Source organism: Paramormyrops kingsleyae, chromosome 3 (assembly GCF_048594095.1).
Source record: "Paramormyrops kingsleyae isolate MSU_618 chromosome 3, PKINGS_0.4, whole genome shotgun sequence".
NCBI lineage: Eukaryota > Metazoa > Chordata > Actinopteri > Osteoglossiformes > Mormyridae > Paramormyrops > Paramormyrops kingsleyae.
In genome coordinates this window covers 12,270,780-12,294,209 of record NC_132799.1, presented here as the reverse complement: position 1 = coordinate 12,294,209, position 23,430 = coordinate 12,270,780, and the positions used below count along the sequence as shown (strand labels likewise).

The window sequence follows — 23,430 nt, the reverse complement described above, 5'->3', positions numbered from 1 at the left end:
GTCTGATCAGGGCTGTATTATAAATTCATGTATTGTGAGCTCTTCTGCATTCTTCTCATATTTTGAGTGTAAACAACTTGTCTTGCCAAGGACTGTGTTATGTTTAATGGTATTAATGATATATGTAGTATCTGTGCATAATTAAATTGTCAATGATCTTGTATTAATTGAGGAGGATATTGTCTATGTTGTGGCAAAGCTGCTGTATCCATCACTGCAATTAAAGTTTGTGCGCTCCAGCCCCTTTCCTAAAGTGTCCCTAACCACCCCCCCTCTCCCCGATGTTCAGTACTACCCCCTGGAGGAAGTGCTGGCAGCTGAGTACTTGCTGGAGGACTTCAGGCCGGACCTGATTGAGATGGTGCTGGACAAGCTGAAGCCAGAATATGTCAGGTGAGGGATGGCTTTGAAATATGGCCACGGCCTTTGGGTTGCCTTGTCCTGGGTACGGAGAGGCCAAACACTCATACTGGTAAAGAATGACTAAGGCATTTTGTACAGGCCAATGATAACGCATTTAGTCTGGTTGGAACAAAATTAATCCAGTCAGATAAAGTTTTTAGTAATATGTTGCATGTTGTAATCTGACTATTCTTAGGGTTAGGTGTTGTTGCAATGTCTTTTTGTTTGTTTATACCATTGTTGTGGCACCAGGAAATGGTGTGTTCATATCGCAAATTATTTCCAGAACTGGGTGTATTAATAACTACATTTAATTAAAACACTTTGTTGTATAAGAACTTAGCTGGGTGTGGCTTACAAAGTGAAACTGGCAGGTCAAATGTTGGGCAGCACTCTACTAAAATGGCTGTATTGGTTGGGGGGGGGAGCGGGGGTAACCCCTCAAAATTACTCCATGGTTCCACACAAAAGAAGCCTCTGCAGCACGGCCGCTTATACTGGCACGAAGGCTGTGCTGTTATCTCCTTCAGAGCAGCTCTGTGTTCTCGTCGGAGTGAGCAGGCAGCTACTTTGTATTCCGGTCCTCTCCCACTCAAGGTAGCCGCTGGTCTGCGGCAAGTTTGAAAGTGAAGCCTCTACTCTTTAATTTCCTGCGTTTACCCCTAACACAAAGATGCGTCAAGAATCAATTTGTTTTGTTTCCAGCTGCATCCAGCTTCAAACGGTTGTTTGTTATAATAAGCACCGGTGTGCTTTTTTATTTTTTTTTTGTTTAACATAGCAGGGTATAAAGATGATGTGGATGGAATTTCATATCTTATGAAAGGGTCCTTGTTTTCTTTTGATGAGAATGCCATTCTACATTTGAATCTTCTTTCACTGTCTCTTTGGAGATCTTCTTTAAAGTAGCGGGAATCGTGTTGTTCTTGGACTTGTCTGTCATCCTGAAACAAGTTTTTCCATTTGTGGCGAGAAACCCAGTGAGGCATTATAGAGTGAGAAATTTGACTAGGAAATAGGTCATACAGGGCACTAGATGAAGACAATTCGACTTGGCTAGAGATTCGGGCCATCAGACAGAAGGCAGAAGGCTTCTGATTGGCCAATTTGTCCACAGGGTCTTGCCTTGCTGGAATTATAAGTGCATCTCACCAGTGCATCTGTTGAACAGCTTGTTGGCTGTGCTATAAAATGTGCTACGTGCCACAGGGCTGAAACAGAGACACCTGATATGAAATGAAAGGTCAGGCACTACTGAAAACCAGCCTATTTGGTTGCAGTGTACCAGAAATGAGTAGTATCAGTAATATTATTATTTTTGTTATTGTTAATAATAATAATAATAATAATTAATAATAATAATAATAATAATAATAATATAAATTTGACTTCAGTCCTCCTGCGACCCTGCACGTATCGAAAACAGGTGGATGGACAATAGTAATAATAATACAGTGGTACCTCGGTTCTCGAACTTAATCCGTTCCGGACTCCGGATCGAATCCTAAAAAGTTCGAGTTCTGATCGAATTTTTCCTATAAGAAATAATGGAAAACCAATTAATTGGTTCCCGGCCCCCCAAAATTACACCTAAATGTTTGTGTTTTTTTTCTTTTTTAGCATTTAAACAGAACAGGATAAAACAAAAACAGCTTTTTTTTCTTAATGGCTTCCAAAACGATAAAGATCTTATCCCAACATTACCCCTGTCCTGCCCCGATCGTCTGCTCCTTCCGTGTACCACGCCCCCTCGTTAACCTTGTGTGGGATCCCCATGTGATCAGCTGTTTCTGGTTGTTGTCATTAGTCCACTGTATTAAGTCCACGTTTCAGTTTGTTTCCCCAGTCCAGTCATTGGGTGCGTTCGACTTGCTTACAGCGCTGGCTTAAAGCAACGCATTCTGATCCTGACGCAATGCATTATGGTTAGATTTATACTTTTTTTTTTTTTTTTTTTTTTTTTTTATTATTTTGTATTGTTTAAATGCTTGCCTTTGGTCGTTGGAGGAGGAAAATTATTTAGAGTATGCTACGTTTACTCATGTTCAATTCAGCTGTGCAGCTATTGAATAAAGCTTTAGCAGTATGACTCAACTTTTTTGTTTTTCACATTCAAAGTTTTAAGGTTCTAAAAAATTTAAAAAATCAGAAAAAAATCACCATATCGAATTGGGATATTCATAGAATCACAGTACTTACAAAACCGGATTACATATTGAATCGGCCCCTAGATATCATGATAATATCGTATCGGGAGGTCACAGTCGATTCCCATCCCTAATGATTAAGGTTGTGTACGGTGCTTTACTGACAAACGGCTTACAATGCATATCACTTTAATTATATCGCACTGAACCTGTTAAGTAGTATTCCTATATGTATAGGTTCTCGTCTATAATGCAGGGCTTACAGGTGTTTCTCATTAGCTGAGTGTTGCTATCATTTTGCCTCATTCTTCATGTGTTTCAGGATAGTTCAAGATCTGGTGTGCAGCAGTATGTTGTATAATTAATGTTTTGTTTTGTACATGTTTCATAAACTAAATGGTATGAAAAGAGCCAGAAAACTGTTCCCAAGTTGCTATTCTGGTGCTGTAAAGCTTAAAAATATACAGCTGTGGAAACTGCAGCCTGGTTCTTCCTTGCTTTATGGGACTTTTGTCCTGCTTCTATGAGCCTGATATGAGCTGTGCACTTCACACCTGCACCTAATGTTTCCCATTCCTTTTGAAGGTCACTTGATGTCATCCTCCGATTCATGAGAAACTGTCGGAAAATTTAACTGTCATCTCTGGCATTGGAAAGTCGCTTCGGCCCTTTACCTGGCTGGTTTCTGGTCGTTCCCAGTGTCTCCTGTTTCAACTTATTGTTGTGTACTGTGAACATGGAGGTGAGGAAGGCATTGAGTTGGACAGCAGCATCAGCCAGCATCCAGGGCCCCTAGAGCAGCTGTGGTTAAGGACTCTGTGGTATGGTCATATGATATGATATGACGATGACTTTGTCTGCCATGGGATTCGAACCTACACAGGCCTGTAACCTAGTGAGCCCTGTGCTGTCCATTCCTAATGTATGTCTGTGTTCGGCAGCTGCTTAATGTTTTGAGCCTGTCATAGGAAGCACAGAGTAGCTGGGGAACCGTTAGAATGCTGTAAATTTTAAAACTGTAATTATTAGGCAAGTACTATTCCTGGAGAATTTTTAGCAAATGTTGGGCAGACTTATAAAAGTGAAATCTGAAGCTTTCTTTTGATCCAAGGAATTTATTTAGTGAGAAAGTAGTACATGAGTCTGTCACAAGCGTAAATAAAAAACACCTGAATATCAGTGTCCATAATTATTCGGCAGTCAGAAACCAAGTAGGTTTTTCTTTCAACATCAACAGAAATAGTAATAATAAAAAATTTTATTATAGCCACCTTTCTCCTCAGTCAGTACGTTTGCATGCACAGCTAAGTCGAGCTACGATAAAATATTTAAAAGTGTGACTACTAAGGTCCTACTTACTAGTATTTTATTTTATTTTGCTGTCTTTAAGGTTCTTTTTTGCTCGTTTTAATAGTAAAAATAATTTGCTTAATTGTGCACTGAGAAATATCTATGGTTTCCTGTTTTACTCCAATCAGGGAGAACTCAGACCTAATACTGGTCTGCTCTACTTTTAAAAGGTCCATTTTTGATTAGAGATTAATCTGGACACAGACTATTAGTTGGAAGAGAAGATACAAGCAATAAAGTTTTGTCAGTAGGGATTAAACACCATTAGGTCAGATACTTGGTATAAGAATGTTCTCATCTTGCTTAGATGCCATAGATTATTTTTTATATTATTTTAAAATGCTATAGTTCCGCACTGAACAAGGTCGAGTTAATTAGTAAAGAACTAGTACATTGTTCTGTCGGTGCTGGTTCCATCCTTGGTTTAATGTTTTATAGTAGCCTGTCCTCGTGTCCTCAGAGGCGAACAGCCTTACGCCCGCACACCACCTGCCCGAAACGCCACTAAAGTCGCTTTCTGCTCACTGGAGCCCCAGATGTTGTCCTCTGCCTTAGCAAGCCTCTTGCCTCTGTAAGGTGAGACCAAACGTGAGGCAGGCCCTAAACCTGGTTGAAGGACCTTGTTTGTTTGCTGTTCCTCCAGTGTTGGTACATTCAGCTCCCTCTGCCTCTGTTTGCTGTGAGTCTTTTGCCTTTCTGGCAGCCACTGACCGTTTGTTGCCATCGCACCCGGCACCAGGCATTCTAATGGTCTTGCTTCCTCTGTCTCTTCCCCACAGAGTTGCAGTAGTTTCCAAGTCATTTGAAGGACAGACCGATAAGACAGAAGCATGGTACGGCACACAGTACAAACAGGAGGCCATTTCAGATGAGGTCATCAGGGTAAGACATTGATTTAATGTCATCCTCTTGAAGCACGTTTTTTTTCCCCCCAGCACTTGCTGATTTTAAAAGCCTTGCAATATTAAGCTGTTTTTAAAGGCACCAGACCATCCTGTAAGATTAAAAAAAGCACCTAAAAATGTGTCTGGAATCACGAACCCTTCGTCTCATAATAATTTTCCTTCTGTGCCAATGTAGCAGGTTTACTAAGAAATTCTAAAACCTTAAAATCACCTTTAAGCTTCAACCTAAATTTCTCAGTGAGTGATTTCTGATTGCCAGTGACTTAGGAGTCAGTGGGAGGAGTCTGTGGTATCAGTGAAATTTGCCATTGATTTCATCTTCCCGTGCAAGGAGTAATTACAAGAAGCTGCCTGTTGCCACACTTTAGCAGCGTTCATTGTGTTTGAGTTCTTTGCATTGGTGTGATGTTTTAATGATGAAGGCATCGTGTTGTGAGCCCATCAGAAATAAAATGAAGTGGATGAGAAGGAGAACATTACTGTTTATTTCTTAAAGGGGGTTGAAGTACAGCGAACTGACAGCTTGTCATTTTCACTTGCTGTTCAGTTGCAGTAATTTGTATATCTGACACACGTCTTGATAGGAAACTGTAAATTTTTGTATTGAACTTCTTCACGGTGAATGAATGGCATAAATCTTTTGTTTCTGAAATAGGTTATTAATGATTAGTTACGTTGAGCTGCTGGGATTGTAACATGACTTCCTAAGCAAATGCATTTCATAAACCCTTACATTCTATATAAATAGAGAAATTACGTAGTAAACTAAAGCTTTTTCTATATAAAGAGGTAAAGTATACATTATAATGGAATAAGCAGCTTTATTTTTGGCATTGCGGTAATATTGACCAGATGCTAATCAGATATTGCAGTACCTTGAAGAGATGGCCGCTGCAACTCCAATTTACACTGCCCCCCCCCCCCCCCCAGCCGAGTCCACACAGTTCAGGAGAGGTACTGCTGACTGGAGAAACGGAGTCCCTCAGATGCCCCACTGATCTGTGAAAGGCTCTTAGCCGGTGCAGATATGCTAAGCTGATGTGTTGGCACCAGCCTGTTTTTAATGGTTTTTAAAGCATTGTTATACACTAAGGATTGCTGATCCTGATTGCCGAATGTTTTGTTTGTTTGGTTGTTTGTTTAGTCTGACCTGCCGATACTAGGCGATTCCGATTTTCTTCATTTAATAATCATTAGCAGACTGAACATTTTTAACACGTCTTTAACTTAGCTTTCTGCAAGCAAAATATACAAAAACAGTCTTACACACTGCAAAACTGGATGTTTTGTTGCCGCCTGTTGTAGAAACGGTGTCTTTGCAAAGTTTGCAAATTACAGTTGATTGGTCCATGTCAGATTTGCCATCAGTGGGAAAATCGCTCATTTCTGATCACTATTCAATCGATTGATGCATTGCTAATGCCCTGTCCTTTCCTTTCCAGCACATGCTGTAATGATCTGCCATAAGTAAGGAATACCTGCCTTGCAGCAAACTGACTATCCTTGTTCTGTCTTCCAGAAATGGCAGAACGCAGACTTGAATGGCAAGTTTAAACTCCCCATGAAAAACGAATTCATTCCCACCAATTTTGAGATCTACCCACTAGAAAAAGATTCTCCATCGTTTCCTATCCTTATAAAGGTAAAGTTGTTTGATTTTTTTTTTTTTTTTTTTTGTGTGGAAAATACTGCCTATTAAAACCATGTGTACCAAACTGCCATAGAGTGCAACATTTAGACCTGGAGTTGTGCATCAACTTAAATCTGATGTAACTTTCAAATGGGAATTTAATTACTATTCACTTCTTTCCTAGGATACTGCCATGAGTAAAGTTTGGTTCAAGCAAGATGACAAGTTCTTCCTGCCCAAGGCCTGTCTGAATTTTGAATTCTTCAGGTATGTATATCAGGACATTGGGGAAATAGTCTGCCTTTTAGTAACACTGGTGCTAACTGGCTTTTTCTATCCTTGCATGCCCTCCCCCCCCCCCCCCCCCAAAAAAAAGGTCTCAGCAGGGTATCTGTGCAGCTGTAACTATGTTGAAGGGGGTATGATAATAAGAGGATTAGGATAGTTTGAAGTGAAATATAAATGTGCTGCAAATACATCTGAGGTCCTGATTTGTTGTGGCCTTAATCTAAAATGTGAGATTGCCTTTAAATTCAGGCATGATGTCATTTCACAGGCATCCCGTTATCTTTTGTTTAATCGTCAGAAAATACAGACACATAGCTCTTTTCCAAATGTCCTTGAAAACATCCTTTTTGTTTACATACACACTATATATGCAGTTGTGGAAAATAAGTGCATGTTTGTTTTGAAATGTTATTTCTTTTTAGAAACTTTGACCTCTGACATTTTCACGTTACTGAGTTCAGCAGGTCTTCATCCAGCATCCCCCTCCATGCTGCCTCCGTATTGATAACAGTCTGAGATCACATATGAAGAAAAATTTTTGGTTTTTGTCAAAAGTCAACACATGTGTTCGTAAACAGAGTTCTGTAAATATGCATGATTTCTTTGTGTGATTTAATTTTATTTATTATTATTATTCATGAGTTTGTTTTTGTGCCATTTGCTGTAACTCGCTGTCCCAGGTGTGAGGGGCATTTATAGGTTTTGATGTAAGACTGTACTTGTACATTCTCTTCACAGCCCGTTCGCTTATGTGGACCCATTGCATTGTAACATGGCCTATTTGTACCTTGAGCTGCTCAAGGACTCTCTCAACGAGTATGCATATGCAGCCGAGCTAGCCGGCTTGAACTATGACCTGCAAAATACCATCTATGGAATGTATGTAAGTACCCAAATTTCAGCCCCGGTGCCACGACCTGAGCGTCTTCAGCCAATCCATCCGGCCTGCTGCCTACCTCTCATACCCCTCTGCCCCAAGACCCCAAACCCAACCCCCCCACCTCACTGACCTTGGTTATACAGTCGAGAGAGGCATCTCTTCCCGCTATACACCTCTCCATTTCCACGCCTTCTCGAATTTAGAAAAGTAGAGCGCATTGTTGTGGGTGGGTGGGGGGGGGGTGCACACGGTGAAAGAGATGTGGACTGGGGACAGCACATCGAGCAAACTGCGCCCCCCCCCCCCTCCCCATCCGCTCATCTACCTATGCTTTGATGCTTACAATCAGCCATTTTGTCTCTGTGTCCCTTAAAACCAGCCACTGCCGAGATGTGCCGTCTGTCGGTGATAACTACGTTTGAGAGTACGCAGCATTTCAAAGAGAACGGGCTGCTCAACGTCGGCGTGTTCACCTTTTATTTTGGTAACCAGGGTCACAGGCACTGGGGGACAGAAAATTGTAAAGAGGAACACTGCTGCCTTGAAAAGAACAGCGGCCATTTCTGCTGTGTCTGTAGCGTGTTCTAGTTTGAGATGCAAAGTTGGTCATCAGGCTGCATATCCATACTCTTATTATCAATCCTCTCACAGCCCCTCCACCCCCTTCGTTTGTTTTGCTGATCATTCCCCCCCCACAACAAACATGTTTTTTTTTTTTTCCCCTTTTGTTTCCTTGTTAGTCGGTATCTTTACGCAGACCCCCTCCACTGCAACATGACCTACCTGTTGCTCAGGTTATTGAAGGATGATTTAAAAGAGTATACATATGCAGCCCGCCTCTCAGGGCTGGTGTATGGCATAGCCTCAGGAATGAATGCCATCCTCGTAAGTACCGCGGCGCCTCGAGGAGGGAGTGGGAAAGGGGGCGGGGTCATGACGCCGCTTGAGGCTTGAGATTGGCGCACAGGGGACTTTCGGAAATTTCTCCGGGCTTCTGGCTGGCTGCTTGTTGTTTTAGAGACGCGCTCCCGGTAGATTCTTCCAATCAGTGTCTTAGCCGGTGTTATTATATGAAGGAACTTTGACGTTTAATTTCCACTTTATTGAGCAGGATGTTGTCATCAGACATCATGAGTCTTGCTCCAGGGTTCCCCTTGAACTACTGACCTTCATGTTACAAGTTTCTGTTTAAACTGCCCTGCCATCTACCCCTCTTCTGGCAGCCATGTTATGTAAGAAAGTTTCCAGAAGTATCCACAGGCAGGCATTTTGACAAATGTAGTGTCATTGGCAGTACTGTGCCATGCATTTTGATTTTCCCCCATAAACGCTAGACATGCCATTGGACAAATGGGTGTTGGTTTTTTTGATCATTAAACCATGCATGATTTATTCAAACTTTTTCACAGATTTGTAGTCTTATTGTGCGTTAGATTACAGATGATTTGTCGTATTCATATGAAGCTGAAAGATGACCCCTGGAAATTCATTTGCTGAAGGATTTTGATTTGAACGTTGAAACTAACATGATGGAGCGTGATCTCTAAAACAATGAACCAAATGACCTCCGAACCTCGTGCCTTTACATATTTATAATATAACTCTGGGTCGCACATAGAAATCAAAGAATTTGGCTTTGGTTGGTTTTTTCCCCCTTACTCAGTCTTCTGTCTTACACTCCTCTGTCTGAATGTTGATTTGATTCTCGTAACTAATGACTAAACTGTGTGTTTTGAATAGGTGGGCATGTCCATGAGAATTATACTTTAACCAGCATGCCGCTGCAAGCTAGCTGTTTAGTGAGTTAGGCATCTAGGAGGGTACATCCTAAACTAAAATTAAGGCTAATTTCCAGTTGTCAGCTCCGGTTATTATTTTCATGGATGTTGCACTTCTCGCTATGCTACTGTATGAGGGATTGTGGAGGTTCCTGCCACAGTACCGACTTAATCCTTGGCTGAAATGCTGCCTGTGGGCTGGTCCTGGTGAATGATTTCATATGGACTGTTCACTGTGTTTAATGCTAGTTATTGCAGCTAGGGGGCAGCACCCACATTTTAATGCTAGAGGAGTTTAGCGTGGCCTGGTGAATGCAGGGTACATGAATGATGTGGTTTTGTTTGCGCATTGTAGCGAAAGCCATTTCAAATAACCTTCACATCACCTTTGATATACCAGAATTGTCTTACACCTCTTCTACTCATTTCTCTGACTTGATTACACACATCTAGTCACAGAATGTATACAAATGACATAGTCAGACCTCTTTATTGTCACTTTATCTTAGTTTTCCAGGTGTATCAGTGCTATCCCTGTGTTATTTTAGTAACAAGGTATGATGAAGGAATGTTAGTGCTAAACAGCTCCCTGCTCAAGGTGACTGAGGTCGCAAAGGAGATGGCAGCTGTCATTGCTGTGCGGCTTGGCCTTGCTCTGCAGCTGACCCTTGTATTTTTGTGAGTTTGCGGCATGAATCTGACCCCCCCCCCCCAATGTCAGACGTCTCCCTCCCCAACCGGCTGGTTTGTGTGGTTGTGTGATATCCAGTGGGCTTCACTACACATCTGGGTCAGGTCTGCACTGCAGTGTGTCACTTCGAGTGGCAGAGCAGAACATGAAGCACTTTGGATGCTTTCTGTGACTAGTGCTAGCATTTCACTGTTTACCCCCCCCCCCCCCCCCCCCTTGAATGTCAGTTCCAGGAACATATCTGGTGGGGGTACACTGCCTCACTGTCTCTGACTGATACACATCTGCACATGCATACACAAGCGACAGTGTCCCATCATGCTTTACTCACCCCTGGTCTCCTTGTGTATTTCCCCTTCCCCTCTCCTAACCCCCCCTCCTGGGCTAGCTGTCTGTGAAAGGATACAATGATAAGCAGCACATTCTCCTCAAGAAGATCATTGAGAAAATGGCCACCTTTGAGATTGACGAGAAGCGATTTGACATCATTAAAGAGGCAGTGAGTTGTCATGATTGTTCATATCTATGTTTAGCCTTCTGTGGCTATAGTTTCCTGTCACTTTATATACCTAGAGGCCCTCTGTGTATGTAGTGAAATGTGAAAGTATTTCCCCACGGCCTCCATTTTTAACTCCCTGTTGTTCCAACATGAGATGTTTCCACATGTCATTGCGTGCATGTGTTCAGAGTCTGATCGCTGTTGATGTTGGCTTTGCCCCTCAGTATATGCGATCCCTGAACAACTTCAGGGCAGAGCAGCCTCACCAACATGCCATGTACTACCTGCGTCTGCTCATGACGGAGGTGGCCTGGACTAAAGACGAGCTTAAGGAGGCTCTTGATGGTGAGATGATGTACCAAAGGGCTTGGCCACGCACATGTAATCTGAGTCAAAGACAGACATTTTGTATGCATTAATGGGAATTCAGACTGATTGTACTGGTATGATTAGCAATGGGGAAGTATTTTATTGTTCATTTGGAGAGTCGGATCACATCTTGAAAGTTCCTGATAGGGCAGGGTTTCCAGCTTTTCTATTGGACCTCATTAGGCAGATGACCTCAGCAAGGTGTTCATGGTGGGATTCTTCATTAGTACCCGAGTCAATACCACATGAAGTGCCTGTGTTTTGATATGTATATGCCAGCTATTCTTGGAACAGTCATATCTCATTAGGGGTTAAAAATGTCTGTGCCAGCACTGCATGCCCCCCTAATGGTGATCTGGCTCCATTCTTACCCCCGTTTGCCTGCCACACGAGGGGTCGTGTGTCGAGCCATAGGTGCGAGGTCACCGCTGCCCTCAGGGGCTCCCCGAATGTGGCTCAGGTGCTGTGCGAATACAGAGTAAACCCAGCAAATGATTCCATAACCCAAACACTGTTCTGAAGGCACCTGTGAATCAGCTTGGCGTGGGGATTTGGGGACAGGACCCTTAGCTCTGACCATCCTCAAGCATTGCATTTTCAGCTCTGATTGTGACTCTAGCCATGTCAGTGCAAGAATCGCTCAGTGATTGATTCCGCTGTCTAATTTTGTGTTCCAGATGTCACTCTACCTCGCCTTAAGGCCTTCATACCTCAGCTGTTGTCACGGTTACACATTGAAGCTCTTCTCCACGGCAACATTACCAAACAGGTTGGTTGGCTAGATATGTTAAATTACAAAAAAAACGGTGGATGTGTGTGATTTGCCTCGGTCAGACTTATTCTCTCTTTGGCTGTAATGCTTGACAAGGACATTCTTGCTCTTCAGAATCCTTTTATCTGTCTTCTGGGGATGTCAGGTAGGGTGAAAACCGGTGAATCCAGATAACATTCGATCAAATGAGGATTTATGTAAGATCCCAGCTGCTGAGTGTTCCTCCTTATCCTCGATAATGAAGTGAATGTCGCAGTGTGGAGAAAAGGGAATTGGATACAGCCTCTGAGGGAAGCATCTTTTCTGCTCACTATTTCATTACTGTAGAACCTGCTTGGTTGCCCTCATGTTTCCTATTGTGTGACTATATTGATTTCTTGACTGAACTTACACAGTGTGACATCAAATCTGTGTAACAGTTGATGGGTTCCGTTCCAGTCCGAGGATGTAAGGGGTAGCGTCGAGTTGTACAGGGTAACTTCTCTGAGTTTCAGATGGTTCACATTCGCATGCTGATTAATGATGCTGGCCCATTCTTCTTGAGTTCATTAAGATATGCATGAGACCTAAATATAGTCACTGAGAACAACTCTAAAACTGTTTTAAAATCTTCTTTTTCTAATGTTACTCATCTGGTATGGCATGGTGGCCATTTTGAAGTAGCTAGAGTGGATTAGCAATACAGTTGATCTGGATATATAAAGCTTCACAGGGACTGAGGAACTGGACCATTTGGCTTGTTCCCAAGAAGTGGTTCTGAATTATTTGATCGTGTTTTTTTTTTTTTCGCTCTTTCTTCTCCCTTGATCAGAGGGTATGCTGAGGGTATGTTCTGTTAATAGTTTTGATATTCACTGCGTTAACTCTGTCTTTGACAGGCTGCTTTAGGCATGATGCAGATGGTTGAAGACACTCTTATTGAGCATGCTCACACCAAGCCCCTCCTCCCCAGCCAGCTTATTCGCTACAGAGAGGTACAGGTTCCTGATGGTAAGCGATGTTCCCCTGACTTGCTAAAATGCGTCCCAGTGCCCTGAATTTTGACAAAACGTCCTTGACACTTGATACCATTCCTCACCTGCCTGTTAGGCTGCTTGTGAGGCACCACTTGTGCAATGATCCCATGGAAAACCAGGTTAAGTGTTGCTGACAATTTGGACCCAATGGTTACAGTCCATGCCAGCTTCTTTCCTCTAATGGTGTCCTCCTGATGATATGAGGAGGTTTAGAGGAGATGTCACTCAGGGCCACTTGGTGATGCTGTCTGACTTTTCCTGCCCGATTCGCATGTTTGTCAGGTGAATGAAGTCTGGCGTCTGACCCTTCATTCACCTGCAGCCATCGCTAATGACATAAGTGTTCTGTTTCCTCTCTCCCCCATGACAACAGCTAGACACGGTCACACTTCCCCAAGAGCTACGTCTGTTTCTTGTCCCTGTGTTCTTCCCCTCTACTAAAGCCGAAACAGCCGTCTTTTATTCTGGTTTCACCTCCTCGCTGTAAAAGTCCCAAAATCCCAGTAATGTCTGTGTCCCACCTTCCTATCCTCGCATCACATGATTCAGTCTGCTGTCCCGACTGAAGCAAGTGTCATAGCAGGCTTTGGCTGTGCATGGTTTGAATGGGAGAGAAGGCCACAGTGGGTGAGGAAGGGTTAGGGTTAGGTCAGGATGGATGGGATGGAAGACCAAAGCAGGTGGTATGACAGGAGAGGAGCATGGGTTAGCCAAGAAAGGATATTGGGATGCCTGTCCACTGGCACACTCTGTATTCTGCATATTTTTGGCTCCATAATTGGACAGGTTTTCCTAGAAACTGCAGACACACACTCCGCTACATGTATATTTTTATGAGGTAATTGTGTGTGCGTGCGCGTGTGTGTGTGTATGCTCTTTCCTCCCCTCTCTCCTCACTGTTTTCCTTTGCTTGCAGTCCCTGTAAAAGATGCAAGACCTGCTGGTTTTTCTTTGTCATGGCTGGTTGGGGTTGACGTTTGCTTTCAAACAAACATCTCAAAAACCTATAGCTGACTCAATTCATCCCCTCGTTACTCATTTATTGGGAAAAACACAACTTGATGCCTTGTTTTATTTAGAAATGGCTGAACGTGTGGCCTGCAGTATATGGACTTCTTACATGCTCTTTCACTGTTCATTGGATGAGTCCCAGCTTTTGCCCATTACAACTGCTACGCCTCCGAACTTAAATAATTCCTCTGATGATTGGGCAATATATACGTATTTATGTGAAAAGGAGTGTGGCATGTGGTCTGATGAGTATTTCCACGGAGGGAGATTGTTAGTCCTCTTGTGAAATGGGTGCGTGTCTTCTTATTCATGTGCCTGCGTGTTTTTGGACGGTTCCCACAAATGTGAAAATGCAGAAGCGTGTGGGTGTAGGGCTTTTCAGTGCCTACTCTCTGCCTCGTAGGAGGGTGGTACGTCTACCAACAGAGGAATGAGGTCCACAACAACTGTGGCATTGAGATCTACTACCAGACAGACATGCAGAACACTCACGACAACATGCTACTGGAGCTCTTCTGTCAGATCATCTCTGAGCCCTGCTTTAACACATTGCGAACCAAGGAGCAGCTGGGTGAGGAATACTCTGGTCTAAACAACTCCGAGCCACACCTTCTTGCACCCACATCTCAGCTCACCCCACCCAGATATTTACAACATGCATGTGCCTTATCCATATAATCACACACTCCTCGTATCGGGGCGTATCGAGGAGCTTTTCTTGGCTAACTGGTGATTCATCTGAATTTCCCAGGATACATTGTGTTCAGCGGGCCCCGCCGTGCCAATGGCGTCCAAGGCTTGCGTTTCATAATCCAGTCAGAGAAGGCGCCACACTACCTGGAGAGCAGGGTGGAGGCCTTCCTGCGGACCATGGAGAAGTGCGTGGAGGACATGAGCGATGAGGCTTTCCAGAAACACATCCAGGCCCTGGCTATTCGCCGTCTGGATAAGCCCAAGAAGCTGGCCGCAGAGTGCTCGAAGTACTGGGGGGAGATCATCTCCCAGCAGTACAACTTCGACAGAGGTGAGACCAGCAAGTCCTCATCATCATTTTGGCCCACCAGGCATACATATACACACACATCATAATGGAGTGTGTGTGCTGAAAATTGCAAATAGTCTTGTGAAGACTGCAAAGATAAATTGAAGATCACCATATATATGCTGGCCACAGAAGGGCATTTCACTGCAGCCAATAGTCCTGTGTTTAGCCCCACATTGTCAGCTTGTTTCTGTTCCTAAAATAAGCAGCGGAAGTAGGCCTTTTTCATCCTAAAGCAAATGTACGGTTATCCGCTGTAGGCATTTTACATTTTCTAATGTTTTTCCCAAACAGTGGTACACTTTATAATTAGATTGGGAAGAAATAATCTGATATATTTTGAAAGGGAAAAAAGTAATGCACACTTCCTCAAATACCTTTCAGAGTAATCAAGAATGAAACACTGCCCTCTTTTATAGCACATTGTATAATGACTAAGAGTATCTGCAATTAGTTGTGCTAATTAAACCACTCATGCCTCAAATGTGTGGTTTCACTTGGATGCTTAACATTGTTTTTTTTTTTTTTCTCCGAACTGTAGTGAGGTGGATATAGATGGAAGCAAAATGCTTCCACACTTTATTACCGCCCAGCCTGTGTTGATACAGTGTGGCCACTGGTAGCTTTGAAACGAATCGTCGGTGTAATGGGTGATATTTTGCTGCAGTGACGCAGAAACGTGTTGGTGTTAAGGAGCATTGAGCGTTCTCCAGTTCGGTTTATCTGCTAAAATCCCCTGTGAGTCACCCATGAAATGACGCTGGGAAGAGAGTGTCTGCTAGTGTTACTGAAGCAGAGCGGGAGAAATGTTTTTCTAACCTCAGCCTAGAAGAAACTAATTGCTTGATCCAAAAATGGTTCTGTTTACTCAATCTAGAAGCGCTTGGCTTTGATCAGAGCCTCTTGAACCAGAGTACATGCTCAGTTATCCCATATATCAACATCAGTATTTGTTTATCTTTTATTTAATTCCCGTTTAAATGTTTTTTGTATTTGCTAGTGAGCTCACTTATCTTGTTCAGTGGTATTAGGTTTATTGTCCGCAGTACTTACTTCACTTATAAAAAATCTATTTTGGGGGCCGATGAAATACATTTTCAAAAGTGCATTATGAGGCAATAGAAGAATAATACATTTTTAATAGGAAAAAACTGATTTATTAAGGAAAGGTCATAAAATAAGTTCTGAGTCTATCATGGTGTGTTGGTTTGTGGATCTTTTCTAATGTTTTGCCTAAAATTGGTTTCTGCTCATCATTGTAACCTTCCTTCAGTGTAATATTGAGGGGTGTGGGTGATGGTGGAGTCATTGGCTGGGGGGGGGGGGGGGGGGGGTGCGCGTGTTAAATGTTTCATCAGAGTGCTGACGCTGCTCTGACTGCCTAATCCCTGATGAACATCTCCTGGCAAAGGTGCCACGTAAAGCTGGGCTAGTGTGCGTCTGCCTCTTCTGGAGCTTCCTAAAAAGGAACTGGTTAAGTGAAAATGCCCAACTAGCGCTTGGCTTAAACGGCATCGGGGACACAGGGACACGTACCTTGCTGCTTGGGGCTGCCTGCAGTTTCTCTTCCTTATTTGTTTGTTTGAATAGGTCTCTCTGGCTCCTTTCTTTACACCATGGTTTCCATCAGACCAGTTGAAGGCGATATGTATAGCAGCCCTCAGACATTGTGGTTGTTGGCTGATAAAAATAGCTTGTCTTCTTTTGTCTTAGTTATGAGAAACTAGATATATACCATCAGTGATTTTTTTTTTTAGAGAGGCAATATATACATATAATTTAATTTTTCCTTTCATAAACTGTGTGTGTATTTTCTCCCAAAAAAACTTTTTGCACCACATATACAGTTTTAATTCCTTGGGGTTATTGATTTCCAAGGTGCCAGACAGTGTCAATTAACAATGGAAAATACTCCACTGTGGCAGAATTTCACCTAAGGGAAAACGTCTTGGAGTTCCATTAAGAATACACCACTTATTATGCGAATGCAGTTAAAATAAGGTGACAGCCATAAAACAAGTTGTTTACTCATTTGTTAAAGGTAATTCCAGACCTTAGTGCTGCCAGTGACCAGTATCACGCAATATTCCCCAGTAAGTGTAGGTTTATACAAAGTAATAAATGCTTTCAGTCAACTTCAGGCCACTTGTGTTTTACTGTAGCTTATTATGAATGAAAAAAGTCACAGATACTAAGTTTATCCCAATGATGCCCTCATTTATTGCAGATAATATTGAAGTTGCCTATTTGAAGACATTAAGTAAAGAAGATATAATGCAGTTTTACAGGGTAAGTAGGCTTAACGTTACCATGACTTGTATATATTTTATTTGTTTATTTGTTCAAAGAAACATAATAGTAATCTTAGAAATGTGTGTTTTAGAAGAGTGACGTTACAGTGAAGTCAGTCACAGTGCATACCTTAAATGACCTCTTTTATTTTCAACCATGTGTCTCCATGTAGAATGATCTCACTGTTTTTCCTTGTGTGTATGTCTATGTCTCTCATTTATCCTGCCCTTTCTTAGAGTAATTAAACTGACACCTCGTTCCGTTCCCTCGTCACGTCTTTTGTGCCAACGCCTATTAATAGCTGCCAAGGTGTTGCTGATGACGGCACGGCAATGATTCTTAATATAAATGTTTCCTCACCTTAACAGCACTGTTGCACTTTTCTGTAACTGTTGCCTGGTTGGGTGTGTGTGTCTCTCTCTCTATCTATCTACCTGGCAACAGATGATACCAAGAATACAAAGATTTAATTTTGAGTGTATAAGGAGCACTTAGTTGCTGACTAGAATGGAACACTTTTTGGATGGAAATGGTGTATTTACTGTCCTTAGGAGGTACAACTGGAATGATGTAAGATGGAAGTAATGAGTTTTCAGCTGTCAGCAGGTCATTCACTTTGTCCCTCTCAGGCTGTGTGGTGCATTTCCAGACCATGCTCCTCCCCCCCTAGGCTGAATTCACTATGGAATAATGCTTGTAAAAAGTCACTTTGGTAGATCACTTAACTTGATACCCCCCACCCCCCCCCCACCCCTGGTGCCCTTTCCCCCCCACAGGATCTGCTGGCTGTAGATGCACCCAAGAGACACAAGGTTTCTGTGCATGTGCTTTCCCGCGAGATGGACTCCTGTGAGTGGGCTTGGGGCAGATGCACTCTCCTGGGGGGCAAGAGGGGGTACAGCCAAGGATCGTAGAAGTAGAACAATGGATTGCAGAAGAGCATACCCTAATGAATGTGGCTGGCTCACAGCAGATGGGTTGTACTAGTAAAAAAAAATAAAAAATCTGACTGCAAAAATAGGAAATGATGGCTTTGGCTAAAATGTCAAATAAGTGATTAAATGAAAATGTTAGTGAGGGGGTTGTTTATAGGAGAATAATGCCAGAACCATTCTATCAAGTAATTGGGGCCTTTTTCTGCTTCATTGGTATGTTTTACTTGATTAACAGCCAACTCGTCTCTTTTTATCCCCTGCATCTTTATAGGCAGAATCCATTAATGAGTATTTTACCTTTGTTATAAGCGATATTTCAAATTTAGTAAAGTCACCTTTGGACATTCTGTCCTCTTCGTCTGCATTCCAGGTCCTGTGGTGGGGGAGTTCCCGTGCCAAAACGACGTTAACCTGGCCCCAGCCCCCTCCCTGCCTCAGGTAATTTATGGGCCACTTACACTTTGTGTCTTTATGTATATATTTTGGAATGGGGGGATTCAACAAACTGCCTCTTAGCTGTATGGAAAACAAACATTAGATTAGAGATGAGTGTTTAATCAGACCGTCGGTGTGTGTTCTGGTGGCAGCCCATCCTGGTGCAGGACATGACGGAGTTCAAGCGGAGCCTGCCGCTCTTCCCGCTGGCCAAGCCGCATATCAACTTCATGGCCGCCAAACTGTGAAAGAGTCGTCCCCCCGCTCACGTCTCACCCCGCTGCGAACAGAGGCCCCCGGAATGCAAGAAGGCCCCCGTCTGAGTGTATGGCGGGGAAGGCCGCTCGTCTGACCACTATCATGAATTTGACAAAATATAGCCACACAGGTGTCATTTTAAAGAGTCGTCTTTAGAACTAAAGTGCACATAGGGTGATACAGAGGAGGACAAATGAATACTAAGCTTGGAATCAATGTCATTGTCCAGTTGATTGGTTAGGGCTGGTGGGTGTTATTGACGTGCAGCATGCAGGAAGAAGCTGCTTTGGTGAGATTTAGCTATTGTTTTGTAGTGCTGTAAAGCTGTCGTGTGATTTTAGAAGGCTTGTTTGAGGGATAGAGGGACAATTTCAGGAGTGCTGGACTTTCGGATTTTTTTGTTTTTTGTTCCCCATTTTTTTGGGTTTTGTATATTTATGACTGTTAGGCATGGTAAATGTGTTCATTTCAAATCCCTTTCATTATTACAAATATATTCATGCAAAGTAAAATGGAAGATCATTCTGTAGCAGCCTTTATGGAGGTTTTTAAAATCTTTGTACAAGCTTTGAAGGCAGACTGATTTTTATTTAAACAGAGTGTTGGCACCCTTCTGAGAAGCTGGTTTTAAACTGCCTACCAGATGAGATGGATTTGATCCTCCCTTTAACCACTGTTTCCGTCTTCATGGCTTGTTCTCAGGGCTATGCACATCTGGGCTCGTTTTTATTTGAAAATCAAAATCAAAATAAAACATTTTAAACATTCTTATATTTGCCTGTACTTATAAGGATTGAACACTGCACTGTGTCCAGGTGCAGGATGTAAAACTCACACCACCTTTGCATTGTTTGCTTTTACTTGTGGACTCAAATGAGGAGACTGCCTGTATTGAACCAGACTGCAGGATTAAATCACTTGGTGTCGGTGTGCAAATGCACAGGACTCCACAACTGCACTGGCCTGATCTCTCAGGGCTCGACAAACTCTTACCTGCTTTTTTTTTTTTTTTTTTTTATGTAGGTCTTTGATCGTTTTGCTCTCAGGCTCCTTAGACATAACTAATGCTGCATTTTCTACAGAGTAAAAATAAATAAATACATATACACTGTATATATTCTATTGTTTTCCAAATATTTCAGATCAGATTTTTCTGATCATTCATTGCTTATCCAAGTGTTCAACAAAATGCTATTTAGTAATGATATTTAGTACTTAACCAATAAGTAGTACAATCTCAGGCGTTTAACATCCCCCCTGATAAACACGGTGCACCTTCCAGTTTTATGTAATAATGCTAAACAAACGCTGCAATTCAAAGCAGTCGGTTTTCCTACTACATAGCACCAATGTGAATTGTGTAGCAGGTAAAGAAACTTGGGTTGGCGACCTGCACCTTACCAGCAGTACATTAGACAGGTGGTGGTGCTTGTTAGGTTGCGTTCGAATTCAGGGCTGCATCCTTCGGACGCCGCCGTCTATGTAGCCTTTGTAGGCTGTGTCCTTCAAAGGTCCGTGCAATGAATCTTGGGATATGTTGGACTCCGTAGGATCCAACGGGTGGATCCTTCAAAACTCAGCAAAAGGACGCATTCCTAGACCGCATTGGAAGGAGCCTTAAATGTGACGGCCTTGTTGTACCACTGTGACACACTCGGTCTTCAAATGCAGCCTAAGGCGAATACACCCCTTGAATTTGGACACAGCTGTAGCAAGCCAGGGAACAGTTGGGAATGTAACAATTCTAAAAGTATATATTTTTCAAAATTCCATCTGATTTATTGTTCATTAAAGGAAAAAAAAAATCCACACATCTTGCAGTGTAATATATTAGCCAAATTTACATACCCAGGCATGACTGCACACATGGGGGGGGGGCAGCTGCTGTTGATTCTTTGATTTTACTAGTTGACTGTTCATGGTTGCACAGCTGATGTGAAGTGAGGCTTCAGCGTTTCCTGTTTAAGCTCTTCCCATATTGCTTTGTACTATATTACCTGTGTATAGGTAGATTGTTAAAATGGTCCAATGAATATGGTCACATTTTGCTTGTCCAGCCCCTGAAACTGTTTAACAAAAGTAAACATGTCTGTCGGTATGAAGTGTTAGGTTATAACATAATGCTCTATAAAATGTCCTATTTGAAAATATTGTTTCTGGCATGATTTAGAAAGGAATGGCTTGCTATAGGCAAAAAAGCTGAATTGCACCATAAGGAAATTACAAATTGTTACATTAAATGCCAGTGAATGTGTGAACTTATTTGAAAGCACCGATATGTCTGTCTACAAGACAACAAATGACATGGATTGACCAATAAGAGATTCACACTAAACTACCATTTATTTAGCAGTGGAAAAATACATTTATTCACAATTAAACAAAAACTATAAATTCAAAAGCAATCTGTACAATCAATACATTTGTTTTTACAATATCACATTTGGCATAAGTCACAAAACAAGTTCATGTTTGCAGATCCCTGTGCAGTGAGAAATACCATTTCAATTACATAGCAAGGGTACCACAATTTTTAAGAGCATGAACTAACTTCAGCGCATCTGAGCTGGTATAAACAAAAGGATGCAGTTTACAGAGCTAAAAAAAACAAACCACTGCACCAACTTAAACCCACAACCATTTGTGTCAGGGGGACAGAGCCATAGAAGACAGGACCCCACCTACAGACCACCATCATAGCCAATAGAAAGTGCCCTGCGATGAAGCGCCTTCCTTTGTGGTATCAAAGGGGTTACGAGATTAAGCTCCAGCTGAATTACGGTCAGGCACAGTACTAATAAATATGGCCTCTGTTGCATAATGCGCTGAAAAGCATTTGATCATTCAATTAATTTCTCTTTCACAAATTTTTGACCATGTATACTGATGTTTCTACTAGGAAATTAAGAGTAATTTCCCTCGATATTTGGCTCAATCTCAAAACTTGACTATGTGAATAGAGAGAACACTAACCAGTAGTTCCCTCCAGCTGGAATGGAGACGAGAAGATTGGACGTTATGCACAGAACCTTCATGGTCAACAACTGGAATAGTTGCCACCATTTGAGTCGTCTACACAAAAATGCAGAAATGACCCAGGATATTCCACTCCTCAGTGTTCTAAATGTCCGCGGAGCTAAAAGCCAGCCTAAAACGGCAAAGACCTATTGGCAGATGGGTACGGCATGTTACCCCATTTCTATGTGGTAACGTCCTTTCATATGGCAATAAAAGTCCAAGTGGTTCATCCCATGAAACTGCTGGGCTGAAGCACATGACTAAGCACTGTGTTGCAGAATCCTGGGAGTGGAGTTCTTGGCTCCAGTGTTTTACCATCACAGAGTGTCCATCATAGAACAACCACAATCTCTGTAACAACGACTGGTGGCTGCAAAACAATGATCGATTTTAACACTTCAAGGCATGTGCAAAAATGTACTGTATACAAAATCAAAGAAAATAAAAAAACACCTTAAGGAAACAAATACTAACATTTCATTTAACCTAGTGTTACGTGTGAGTTATGTATAAATATTGCAAAACTTCAGTGGAGAGTGGTTTAACAAAACCAAAATTAAAAGGCCAAAATTTGTTTGCAGTGCCACGGACTTACTGCTATATATGGGGTGTCTACACTAACAAAGTACTGTCAGTACTGTCACATGGCTTGACTATTGTTAATCCAGTCACGCGTGAAGTCTGGGGCTCAGCTAATGAAGAATAAAGTCCAGAATGGGGGCCGTTTTTGTGCTGTTCTTCACCTCCAAGCATCACCCAACTATCCAGCAATGACTTCTCTGTCCGGTCGGTTATTTGAGCAGGTGCTTTGCATCACACTAAATGACCAAAACAATTTTAAACATGAGAACTACCAAAAGAAGTTTACATTTTACCACTGAGAGACGACGATCCAGAATAATTCACTAAATGTTCCTTAAATGTTTTGGACACATACCAACAGATGGCATAATCCATCTCCAAAGCTCAGACCACCACAAAAACATAAAATTTTAGAATAAAATTATCCCCAACTATGACACATTCCATCCAGCTAACTTTAAAAAATACTACATGTGCTGGTTATGTAGTTTAAAAGGAAATCTTACATAACAGTTGGTGTCGGGCTTTTCAAATGCAGCACCAACAATTCCAGCAGTCACATTCATAGGAAAAAGAAAAGTCTCCCAAATTGTGTGTCTTTTGAGCCCCGATATTGTTTTTAAAATGCACTCATAATGATCTTATACATAAAGGTACCAGCAGCATACAGCAATTCCATAGATGAGACACTGGACCAGCGGATGGATGGGCCGTTCCTGATCAGCAGTCTGTACAGCTGGGCCAGTCTGCACCCAGCTCATCCAGCTCCCACTAGGGCTCCTCTTGCTCAGGAAAGTTGAGAATCTTGCGGTGGGCCTGCCGCAGGTACTGCTGCTGCTTGAAGTACACCTTGAACGCCCCTTTGATGGCCACGAACGCTATGCCACCCTGGGGAGGCGGCAGATGGGCAGCCAATCAATCATCACTCTCACTCGTCTCCAGGGGCGCAAAATGAAGCGTTTTACATCATGGGTAATATTTAAAAATGGGCAAGACCGAGCCACCGTGTCATGCTCTCGGAGAGAATTACAACTCGATGACACAGTATGACTAAGCACTTCACCTGTCATTTTGACCTTGAAAGGGCTATCGACTTGGTGTGTGTACTTAGCATGCCAACAAATAAGGGA

At 42.4% G+C, this 23,430-nt stretch overlaps 2 protein-coding genes across 11 annotated transcripts in view; one reads left to right on the top strand and one right to left on the bottom strand.

Annotated features, from left to right (window-relative positions):
• ide (insulin-degrading enzyme) overlaps positions 1-19,471 on the top strand; it is a 39,022-nt gene extending 19,551 nt beyond the window's left edge. For 6 of the 8 annotated variants that reach the window (XM_023824189.1, XM_023824184.2, XM_023824187.2 and 3 more), the window contains exons 11-25: positions 290-393; positions 4,679-4,781; positions 6,324-6,446; positions 6,619-6,701; positions 7,461-7,605; positions 10,460-10,570; positions 10,795-10,915; positions 11,617-11,708; positions 12,590-12,701; positions 14,142-14,309; positions 14,490-14,762; positions 17,008-17,069; positions 17,849-17,921; positions 18,378-18,445; positions 18,595-19,471. In XM_023824189.1, the coding sequence (XP_023679957.1) occupies positions 290-393; positions 4,679-4,781; positions 6,324-6,446; positions 6,619-6,701; positions 7,461-7,605; positions 10,460-10,570; positions 10,795-10,915; positions 11,617-11,708; positions 12,590-12,701; positions 14,142-14,309; positions 14,490-14,762; positions 17,008-17,069; positions 17,849-17,921; positions 18,378-18,445; positions 18,595-18,690 (1,734 nt within the window). In that variant the 3' untranslated portion in view covers positions 18,691-19,471. Of the gene's footprint in view, positions 1-289; positions 394-4,678; positions 4,782-6,323; positions 6,447-6,618; positions 6,702-7,460; positions 7,606-8,342; positions 8,488-10,459; positions 10,571-10,794; positions 10,916-11,616; positions 11,709-12,589; positions 12,702-14,141; positions 14,310-14,489; positions 14,763-17,007; positions 17,070-17,848; positions 17,922-18,377; positions 18,446-18,594 lie in introns of all 8 variants that reach the window. The other 2 variants (XM_023824185.2, XM_023824191.2) reach the window with 2 other exon arrangements.
• A 1,553-nt stretch (positions 19,472-21,024) lies between these two features.
• The window catches only part of marchf5 (membrane-associated ring finger (C3HC4) 5), a 39,844-nt gene continuing 37,438 nt past the window's right edge, over positions 21,025-23,430 (bottom strand). For all 3 annotated transcript variants that reach the window (XM_023824193.2, XM_023824196.2, XM_023824195.2), the window contains exon 6: positions 21,025-23,188. In XM_023824193.2, the coding sequence (XP_023679961.1) occupies positions 23,072-23,188 (117 nt within the window). In that variant the 3' untranslated portion in view covers positions 21,025-23,071. The remainder of the gene's footprint in view (positions 23,189-23,430) is intronic.